This window comes from Oratosquilla oratoria, chromosome 21 (genome assembly GCF_046742065.1).
Source record: "Oratosquilla oratoria isolate Oo_2021 chromosome 21, ASM4674206v1, whole genome shotgun sequence".
NCBI lineage: Eukaryota > Metazoa > Arthropoda > Malacostraca > Stomatopoda > Squillidae > Oratosquilla > Oratosquilla oratoria.
Window position 1 is genome coordinate 45,826,486 of NC_134797.1, and position 11,515 is coordinate 45,838,000.

At 40.1% G+C, this 11,515-nt stretch overlaps 1 protein-coding gene across 6 annotated transcripts in view; it reads left to right on the top strand.

Annotated features, from left to right (window-relative positions):
* Window positions 1–293: 293 nt before the first annotated feature.
* LOC143036892 (xaa-Pro aminopeptidase 3-like) overlaps window positions 294–11,515 on the top strand; it is a 32,165-nt gene continuing 20,943 nt past the window's right edge. For 4 of the 6 annotated variants that reach the window (XM_076204815.1, XM_076204818.1, XM_076204813.1 and 1 more), the window contains exons 1-6: window positions 581–699; window positions 2,667–2,884; window positions 5,170–5,331; window positions 5,732–6,371; window positions 8,171–8,412; window positions 9,452–9,572. In XM_076204815.1, coding sequence (XP_076060930.1) covers window positions 630–699; window positions 2,667–2,884; window positions 5,170–5,331; window positions 5,732–6,371; window positions 8,171–8,412; window positions 9,452–9,572 — 1,453 coding nt within the window. In that variant the 5' untranslated portion in view covers window positions 581–629. Of the gene's footprint in view, window positions 406–580; window positions 700–2,666; window positions 2,885–5,169; window positions 5,332–5,731; window positions 6,372–8,170; window positions 8,413–9,451; window positions 9,573–11,385; window positions 11,460–11,515 lie in introns of those variants that run through there. The other 2 variants (XM_076204817.1, XM_076204816.1) reach the window with 2 other exon arrangements.

Genomic DNA, 11,515 nt, shown 5'->3' on the forward strand with positions numbered 1-11,515 from the left:
GGGTGGGAATGATTTTATGCCTTTTGCTTTTTTGGCTACCTCCCTTGTAAGGAGGAAAAAGCCTTGGTATATGATGTATGTATGTATTTTTTGTTGTATTTTGTCGCCTTTCACTGGATACCCTCAAGCGATGTCGTAGACCAAGGCAAACTCCCTCCTCAGCAAAATAAATATAAAAATAGAATAAAAAAATAATAAAAAATAAGAATTAAAAAAAAAATGAAGCATACATCTACATATTTGAATTCAAGCCGAACGTCAAACATCTCTATTTAGTTGAGGGTCAAATTTAGTACAAAGTAGATTCCTAATCAACCTGTACTCTAGTATGTTCCCGTTTTGCTTCCGAACTGAATAAAATCACCTGATGTCAACTGCAGGCCCAAGGAACAGATCTTGAGTTTAGTGGGTGAAAGCTTAAAATAAAACTTGTGCAATATGAAATATACTTATCACCTTTTTTGCAGTTTCTTTACATTACATGTACAGTAATAAAAAAAGTGTCTTATAACCATAGCATGTTCATTGTATACTGAATTGATAATGGGTAAATATGAGTTATTTTTTCACAAATAAAAAATGCTCGTGGAAATGTAAACCAAATCGGACCAATTGGGTTGAATCAGGTGATGACCAAAACAAACATGATGGAGGGGTTGGGAAGAGCAACAATAACAAGGTCAGCTGGAGCTAAGAAAGGTGAAGTGGACACTGTCAAACATAACAATTTCATTTCAGTGATGCATTAAGAGTAACAAAAAGGTTATAAGGTTTTGCCATACATTGTTTTCCCATTAGAAGCTGTGCGTTTGATCATAAAATAGACTCGACTGTCGGCTAGTTACTATGTAAGCTTACATTCCCTGAATACCTTGCCTCCGTGATCAAGATCAAGGGGCTTCTAAGCCCATTCTGTGCTTGTAGAACATAGCCTGACGATAATAGAGCCAGTTAAAATTCTAGATGAGAACTGACTGAGTTTTTAAAATAATAAAAACTAATTCAGTAATTCATAATTGGTTGTTTTTAGTAGATTTTTACAAGTATCCATTTAAGCTCCAATTTGTGTAACCCAATTCAACCCAGTCCAACTTAACCCAACTTAACCCCCATCCTGGTCTATTCCCATGACCATAACTAGTGGTTAATGTTGATGTTGGTCTGCTTAGGCTAAGCCTTAGGGCATTACTGAAGTAATGGAGGAAACATATGATATTGCCTTCACAAACTCCCACCAGAGGTTTTGTACTTCAGATATGTTGTATTTGTGCTGACATGTGAAGTCGTGAAAATATGTGTAACTGTATCTGAGGCATCCTGGCAGTACAGGCATATGTCATTTCTTATTTTGCCTTACCTTTGTTGATGTATCCTAGGCATTGTTGTGACAGTCACAGTGAAATCTGCTGAAGTATTCTCTGTCATGTTTAGCTGGGTATTCTCATTGGTGTATGGGTAGAGGAGGGTGGTCAAGTATCGTGTTTGTCCCTGGACCAGCTAGAGTTAGATTGTGGTATACAAAATTATAGATAACAGCTGAGCTTGTGGGGTCCCATCTCTGTGCCCTTAGTGATCAAACTTGGCTTTAAATTTATTTGTATTATCAGGCTGGACTGTTTATTCAGTTAGGTTATTCATCAAATTATTGTATCTGTATGGAGAATCATTTCTTTACATCCTCTAAATATTCTACCATCTTAAGCTGGCTTTGGTTTGGGAAGGTTGCCACAGGTCTTCTGCAAGAAAGACCAGGGGCAGTGGGTTGATTGATTGACTTGTGGAAGGTTGAATATCGCAGGGATAGTATTGCCCCAAGTGGGAGTCCATTGTATAATCTTTCAATTCCATCGCTCTTGGATACTTTGCTTTCTCTGTTTACAGGGAAACTTGTCAGCCATTTCTTGTTACTGAGTGAATGTCAGTCTCTATAAACTTATTTTGACATGATATAGTTAAAGATTGTGTCAAAAGTTTTGTTTATGACTCTTGCTGCCATTACTCTTCTGTCTGGTGGCATTTTGTTTGTTGAAGCCCTCCAGTACATGGGTTTGTGCCTGAACTTGTAGATGTCATCTTGCTAACAAACCACTTACTGATTACTAACATAAGCACACACCAGCCAGTTTGGCATAATGCACAAACAACAGATAATAGAGGAAACAAAATGCCAGAGCGACTCCCTAAACAACCAAACAACTCTATACCAAATCCAGCAAACTCTTCCCCCCCTAACACGCACACACACCAAACATATATGCAGAAGGAAAAGCATGTCTAAAGCATGCAAAAGTCATGCTTTATTTTTTCTGCTTAGGTCACCACCTTACAACCTTATATTGAAGAAGTACCAGCCCAGTATGGGCTGTTTGTCAGAGATGTGCATGCAACACAGAAGATACAGAACACATTGTTCTACACTGCCCAATATTTACACAATATAGACAAAAGCCCAGTATTTCTTCTCCATGATATATGGGCAGACCAAATAGCTATTGCTAAATGATTGAAGGAAGAGGGTGTCATGCAAAAGAAAACACAAGCTCCTATAAAAGGTTGATTTATTAGAAGTACAATATGCATAAGTTTTGTAGTAGTACCATGTGTTCAAAATCTGTATGATAAAGTGCTGCTTGTAATTGTGTTTCTTTTGGTTTTGATTATTGCAGTGGTGGATTTACTGATTAAAAGATTGTGCCACTCTGCACAGAGAGTTGGACAACATTCCAGCCAAAGACATAATGAAAGCAGATTTGAAATTGCAAGACAGTCCAAACTGTCTCATCACAAGGCATCCATTCAGCCCAAGAATCTTCCTCAGCAGCATATATTGCGTGTTGGGCAGCCTACATCTCACACACATCCCCATCTTGTTGGGAGAGGAGAGGTTAGTATGATTCTAGTATTGTTGACAAACCAGTATGTTAAATTTAAAATGCATGTCAGTATATATATATATATATGTATGTATATATATATATATATATAATTTTTTTTTTTTTTTTTTTTTTATGGGCTCTGAAAATGTGATTGACAGAACTCATGATTTTTCATTCACAGTTTCCCGTTTTCTCTTGTTGCACTCCCACAGCCTGATAGCAACTTACAACACTTCCCTTTCCCCCAGGTCCCTCAGAAAAGAAATGTGCTGCTGTTTGTATTGTGTGAGTGTATTTACCTGATTGTAATATACAGGAAAGGAGCTGTGCTTGTGGAGTCCTGTATTTTTCTCCATCAGTCTAACTTTGCCTTCAATTTTTTATGGTTTTAAATTGGACTGTCCTCCTGCTGTTTTTTCCATGAGTTTACACATCTATACAGGAAACTGTGTTTCTTGATATCTATTTGGCAGTGATGCAGCCTGAAGGGATTTCATTGTGTCTGCTTTGTATGTTTAATAAGTGGATAAGGGGGTGGGGGTTGCCATGTAATGAAGCAGTGAGGGTTGACTAGCTCCCTGTTATTTTGTCCCAACTATACTTCCAGTTTGTCTTTGTTGGGAAAAACCACTTTTATTTTTATCAATGTTTTGTATGTCTCTCTGACAATCTTGTTGATGTTTTTGTTGGATGACAAATTATCCATGGCTAATATTCCTAGATCTTTCTGTTTCACTCTTGTATATAATTGCTTTACAGATCTGAATAAATCATTGTACTTTTGTTTATTTCCAATATTGTACTTTGCGGTTTTTGGTGTTGAAATTTATTTTATACAGTTCCATTTATATGTTATGTCTAGATCCATTTGTAACAATTTGTAGTTTTCCTCATATTTTAGTTTCCTCAGGATCTTTGGATCACTTGTAAACATGTTAGTATAGCTTCTTTTAATTTTTTATGGCAGTGTCAGAGGGGGATTAAGCGAGTTAGTGACGAAGTTTGGGAAGATATGCGATAGGAGAAAGTTGAAGGTAAATGTGGGTGAAAGCAAGGTGATGAGATGTACAAGGGGAGAGGATGACAGTGAATTGGAAGTAAGTCTTAAAGGAGAGAGGTTGGAGGAAGTGGATAGCTTTAAGTATTTGAGATCACATATGGCAGGGAAGGGAGTGGAGGTAGAGGTAAATTGTAGATTGAGAGAAGCAAGTAAATGCCGTGGGGGATTAAAAAGTCATAAGAAATAGGTATCTGGGAATGGATGTAAATAGGAGATTGTATGAAGGGGTGATTATGCTGATGGCTTTGTATTGGGCAGACTTGGAATTTAAGAGAAGCAGCGAGGAAAAGTTTGAATGTGTTTGAGATGAAATGTCTGAGAAGTATGGTAGGGGTTACTAGGTTGGATAGAGTGAGAAATGAGGTGAGGAGGAGAGCGGGAGTGGAAAAGATGTCAGATAGGGCTGATGAAAGAGTATTGGGATGGTTTGGATGTATGGAAAGAATGGGTGAAGAGAGATTAGTAAAAGAAGTGTGGAAGGCGGAGGTGGAGAGAGGACAATCAAGGATGAGATGGATGGATGGGGTGAAGGGGTCATTGAGAAAGAGGGGAATGTCTGTTGAGCAATGAAGGGAGAAAGCAAGAGATAGGGGTGAGTGGAAAGTGGCTGTGTATAGATGATACTGTTATGCAAGGAAGGTAGGGGTGGGGGATAGGGGGTGCTTATGTCTGAATGATATTTTGATGCACCCTGAAGGGATATCTCCCCGTCTTCTCTTGTTCTGCATGAGGGGATGGAAAGTGGAGTCGCCGATTAAGTGAAGGGGCCTTATGTTTACATATTGTGTTTTGATACATTGTTTCTGACCCAGGGCAGTGGGCTGGATATAGGGATGACCTGTTATCCATGAGGAGTTAAGATGAGAGGGAAGAAAGGGTGGTGGAGGGGAGTGAAATGGGTGGGAGTGGGTACATGCCTTTGACATGGCTACCTCCCATATAAGGGGGAAAAAGCTCTTGGTATATAGGTAGACATAAATCAAGAACATTAAGGGCTGTTAGGATGGGTACCTGGTATTTGTGGTACTGCAAGATGTATTGATTAGTGGCATGGTGAGCACCTCATGCCCCCGTCAAGTATATACCCTCCAGTTTGGGAACTTTTGTTCAGATTTATATTATGTCACAATATAATGTATATAATTACACTCTGGCCAATAATTTTATAATCAATATGTAATGGATTTGATACATTATAGTACTTTGTGCTTATTGTTGATTTTATTTCACCAGATAACATATGGCATCACTAGGGAGGAATATGCATTACGCAGACTTAGGCTCATTGAAGCAATTTCAAAGGTTCCTCATCACAACGATGAACATCATGTTATCATCTTGGCTGGTGTTCCTCGAAGATATATGATAGATAAAATTCCCTATCTTTTTCGGCAGGTAAGACTATTGTATTTGAGGTCACTGGTTAGTGGGAGGGAAGGCAGGAGGGCATTAATAGAAAATGTAGTGGTACCCAATAGGAAGATTGGAAGAGTTTTGGATATGTATGTTTTTAGAGGACAGGGGTGGTATGGGAATTGAAAGAATGGTCATGGTAGCAATATATATAAACAAAACATTTAAGTAATTTCATACTTTTTGCATAATCATCAGAATAGATTGTTATCTGTTTTCATATGTGTGCAGTAAGACAAATTTGAGCAATAGGTTTCTCATTGATTTTTGTAATTAGGTATTCAATAAGTACCCATAGTTTGACTTATATTTCCTCATGTAAGTTGAATACTTTGGGAAACAAATAAACTCAAGATATTATAAAGACCATCCCAATCCACAGGACACAGATATGCTATACTTGAGTGGTTGCCAAGAAACAGATTGTGTCTTAGTGATGCACACACTGCCTGGCAAACAGAGACCAACACACAAATCCATCATGTTCACTCCCACCTTCGACCCAGGCCAAGAAATGTGGGATGGTCCAAGAACTGGACCTTGTGGTGCTGTGGATGTCTGGGGTGTTGATGAAGGCCTGCCGATTACAGATCTGTATAGATATCTGACAGCATTGGACTCGGACCTACTATCACCCAAGCTATGGTACCATTTTCAGGCACCCACCCACCCAGAAGTGCACAAACGTTTACATAATTGGTTGCAGGAGAGGCAGGGTAGTGTTGAAAGCCCAAAAGGATTCATTCATGCTCTGAGAGTCATAAAATCAGAAGCAGAGGTGGAACTAATGCGAAGGACTTGTCGTATAAGTGGGGAATCAATAGCAGCAACAATGAAGGCCACAAGGGCACCAATTTCAGAACATGAGCTCTTTGCCAAAGTGGACTTTGAGTGTCGAACAAGAGGTGCTGAACACCTAGCATACCCTCCTGTGGTAGCAGGTGGCACAAGGGCAAACATCATTCACTACATCAACAATAACCAGATAGTGGAACCTGGTGAACTTGTACTCATGGATGCAGGTGAGTGGAGCTTTTTATAAATGTGCATGGATATAAAATGAATGGGAGGAAAAAGGAGAATATTAGTAGTATATATCTTCTGCTGTTTCCTTTCTTATGTCCCCCATAAGTTTCTCTTTTGCCACCTCTTTAGTGCAATATTGTCCCAAAGGACAGAAACATTAGTTATCACCAAGGAAATATGAATACTTGATTTATTTTCTAACATACATGGGCGCAAAGGAAAAATAAAGAGGTAGAGTCATATATACATGTATACATATACCAGTGGCTTTTCCCTCTTACAAGGGAGGTAGCCAAAGTCAAAGGCATAAATCCTCCCCCACTCATTTCATCCCCACATACAGTATTCCACTCCCATTCACGACCCTTCCCTCCCTCTTTTCTTGGCTGCTCGTGGATGATGGGTCATCCCTACATCTCGCCCTTTGCCCTGGGTCAGAAGCAGTGTTGCAAGACACAGTATATCCACAGCCATGCCATTTCATTAAGTTGGCAACCCCCCCTCTCTATCCCCTAATGCAGAAATGGAAAAGACAGGGAGAAATCCCTATGGGATGTGTCAATTTATCCTTCACACACACTCCATCCCCCACCCACTCCCCCTCATGCATCACAACAACCTCCATACACAACCATTCTCCACCATTCACCCCTATCTTCTGTCCTCTCCCATTCTTCCTCAACAGACATTCCCCTCTTTCCCAATGCCCCTTTTACCTCATCCATCCATCTCATCCTTGGTCACCCCCTCATGTTCACTCCCTCCACCTCTGCCTTCCACACCTCTTTTACTAATCTTTCTACACTCATTCTTTCCATGTGTTCAAACCATCTCAATACCCTTTCATCAACCATATCTTTCAACTCCTTTTCCACCCCCGCTCTCCTCCTTACCTCCTCCTTTCTCACTCTATCCAGCCTAGTATCCCGCATCATACTTCTTAGGCATTTCATCTCAAATACATTTAAACTCTTCCTCTCCTATTCCATGTTTCTACCTCATAGTCATAATAATGATAATTAATTGTTGCCTCAAGTTTTTTTAAATGAAAAACTCAGAGCACCACACCAGCAGCAGTTCTTGGTCCCTCCCACAGATCTCTCTGGGAAGAAACTTTGGACAATTGTCTATATTGTATTGGTGATTCATCACAGTCTTAGATCACATGTTGGAGTTGTGATTGACAGTTATTACCCTCCCAGATGAGAGCTCAGAGCTCATATATGCCCTGATCTATGGGTAATGCTGTGACCTTACACCTTCACTCACCAACTCCTTGCCCACTAGAGTTGGTGTACTGGCCAACAGTGTAGTGAATTAGTGGTTGAGAACAGTACCACTTCACCACTGAAAAGGTGTAAGAAATGTAGTTGAAGTTGGGGCTGCTCCTCCTGATGTGAGGAGCTAGATCTCCTTTTTCCTCCTCCTCCTCCTCCTCCTCCTCCTCCTCCTCCTCCTCCTCCTCCTCCTCCACCCCCGGCAGGACTGCTACATTTGTCTTGGGTATAGTCATTGGGATGGTAAAGGAAAGGATTAAAGAGGGTAGCAGAAAGGAGGGATATAAGACTATAGAAATGATCAACATTACTCTTTGAGTGGAAGTTAGTCTTCAGTCGTGAAAGAATTTATTGTGACATGTCCAAAGAGATCTTTGGTCCATAGGAGTGACACTAAGGCCCCCAAAGTATTGATTGTATTTTTATCCAAGTGATCCTGATAATATATCAGTCATCTGTGATCACTATATTTTGTTGGTGTAGATTTCCAAAGTTAATGAATTAATGTTCCTCTACAGGTAGTGAGTGTGGAGGATATAGTGGTGATGTAACCCGAACATGGCCTGTGAGTGGGTCATTTAAGGCAGCTCAGCGAGATGTTTATGAAGCAGTGCTTGATGTCCAACAGCACATCATAAATGCACTTAACGACAGACCCACACTAGATCAGCTCTTTGCTATTATGTGTGAACAGCTTGGCAAAAACCTTCAGGAACTGTGCATCCTTCCCAGTAGCTTCAGTGATTCACAACTGTCACGGGTAAGTCTTATTATTACCTTTGGATAGTCCTATGCTAGACAAGGACAAAACTCAACAGAGGGTAGGTAGACAGACAGATAGCAGAATTGTGTAGACCCCTCAATCCCACTCACCCATCTTGTTACATCACACAAGTATTAGGAGCAGGGGGAGAGAGGGAGAGAGATGGGGAGTTTAGGTACTCTGGCATGCTTACATTATTCAAGACACTATCAACCTCTAAGAGAGTACCAACACAGATCCTGGCTATATACAGTGCTCAAACTGCTGTAGATGCAACCATCACACAGAAGAGTTAGAACACCCCAGCCTACATTGCTCCACACTAAAAATCACCAACAACACAGTATTTCTTTCCTGAGTGACCTGTGGGCCTACTTGGGGGCCATTGTTGGTTACACGGGAGCCATGGATCTCCAGTAGGAGAAACCTGGGGCTACAAATTGATTGATTACTGGAATATAATTTCCAATATCATTACATTAAGATTTGTAAATTAGATCCTTTTTTTACATTTATATTATTTGAAGGTAATTAAAATTGACATTTGTATTTATGAATTTATGCCAAATGTTTGTAGTCATTTCCATGTTTTATGTTACATTAGGATATTGTTGTTGTTGTTGTTGTTCCCTAGACTGTCCGAGCAGTCCCATCTCCTTAAGGAATGCCATGGCCGGAATGGGATTTTCCCGCAAATCCTTTATAGAGTGTATGTTGTGTTGTTTGTGTGTGTGATTGTGTTTAATGCAGTCTTCCATTATGTGTTGAATAGTATGGGATGAAGTGTTGCATCCTGGGCAATTGTCCACAATGTGGTCATCCAGCCTCTTCTGGTAGCTTAGGATATTGTGGATATATATGGTGCACTACTTGTACATGTAATGATTATTGATGTTACTGCTGCAATTGCAGCAGTGATATTAAACTACATCACTGCTGCAATTGTGGTTGTGGAAATGCTTTAAGAGTAACTCTTATTAGGATAGAATTTCTTGTTTTTCCAGTCTGTACATGCATATTTTCTACCACCCCACAGGCAGCATATGGTTTCTGTCCACATCATGTGAGTCACTACCTAGGGATGGATGTTCACGATACTCCTCTCCTCCCTCGTAAAGGATCCATCCCTGCTCATGCAGTGGTGACAGTGGAGCCAGGTGAGTGAGTTTGATTGTCATCATTGTCATGTTTCATATAGTTCTTCAGAACTGTGAGAGAATGTTTTGAGATATACATACATATACCAAAAGGCCCTTTCCCCATAAAAGAGGGGTGGCCAAGCCCAGGCTTACCTATGCTTCACCTATTTCACACCCATTCAACGCTCATTTGTTGTCCCTTCCTTATAAAACCTTGTCATCTTTTTCTACAGTGTTATAACTCTTCCTGTTTCCTTGGTCACTATTTTTTGTATACAGGGTCTAACAGATATATCCGTACAACTTCTTATCACATGTTTTAAGATTAATATCTCGGGTTATAATAAACAGAGAGTTATGAAATTTTCAGTATATTTAGAAAAGGCAATAAGAACAATTATTTCATTCAATGTAACCACCTTCAGCTGTTATGACGCTTTCAACGCGTTTACGAAACTTGGATACAGCGTTGATGATCTCAGACTTTGATAATGAACCCACAGCCTTCTTGATGTCTGTCTTCAGGGTTGTTATACTTCTGTGTGGCTTGTCACATGCCTTGGCCTCAATTCGCGCCCAAAAATAATAATCTAAAGGGTTTAGGTCTGGCGAATTTGAGGGCCACAACTCTTTGTTCCAGAACTGCACATTTGACCCTTCGAGAAGGTTGGTGGTCCTCTTCGCTGTGTGGGCTGGAGCCGAGTCTTGTTGGAAGACAAACTGGTTGCCACTAGCCTTATCTTTCATCCAGGGTATTATTTTCTCTTCTAGAACTTTGCAATAGACAACGGCATTGACTTTCTCCTTGTTGTTGAAGAAGTGAGTGAAGACGTCCCCCTCAGTTGACACCACACAGAGCACCATGACACTTGCTGGTTTCTTCGTCGTTGTCTTGTGTTGAACCTCTGAGGATGAGGAGGCTATCCAGCGATCATTCTGCTTATTGAAAGTCGCATCAACTGTGAAAATCTTCTCGTCGGAAAAAAACTTGATGACTGAGCCATTCGACTTCATCCAGTTCAACAGCTTTTGGCACCTGGTCAAGCGGATTTCTTTCATTTTTCGTGTCAAAAGATGTCTTTTTCCTTGTGAGAATGAGGTTAATCCCAATTTCTTTAATGCTCTGTGAATTGTCATTGTGCTGACACCTCTCTTCTTTGCCAATGTCGATAATGGTAAGGCTGGATTTGCATTGACACTTCTCTTGAGACTAGCTAAAAAGCGAGGTGTTAGAATTCTGCCCCTTCTGGGCTTGTGAGCAGCTCGTTGGTCTTCGCCGGTCTCATCAAAACGTTTACAAACATCGTAAACAGTTTGTCTGGAGTATTTTAGCATCCTTATTATGGCGCTAGGAGTGTGACCCGCGCGACGAAGTTTGCATATGGCTGAACGTTTGGCTTGTTCCATTGCTTAATGTTTATTGCACCGGTGCTAGTATACAACTGGCTAAATTATTAGACAAATGGATCTGGAAACAATCAGAATTGCCATATGTTACTTTTTAAGTGCTTAAAACCTCTTCAAAGTTTGTACGGATTTATCTGTTAGACCCTGTATAATCGTTGTGTGCCTGCCATTCTCAAGAAATCAAATAGAACTAGATTTATTTAAATATACCAATTCCTTTCTATGCAGTTACCTTTTGCTGGGAAGTTTTGGAACTTAGTTTTTCCTGGTATTTTTCTGTCTTGTACTCGTACGTCTTTGATCCTTTAGAATGAAACTACTCTAGCAGTCCCTATTCTGATACTTGGCTGTTGATTTTGTATGTTCTCATAATTTTCCTTTTGGAGCAGTGTTTTGCAGCCCATATGTTCTTTATTTTATATAGAAGAAAATAGGATAAAGATGATGATGACCATATATGGAATACTGGATGGAAACAAAACCTCCATGTAATCCCTGGTAATATGAAGAATATTTTGAGCAGTAGTTGTACTGATTGTGTTATTGACAATACT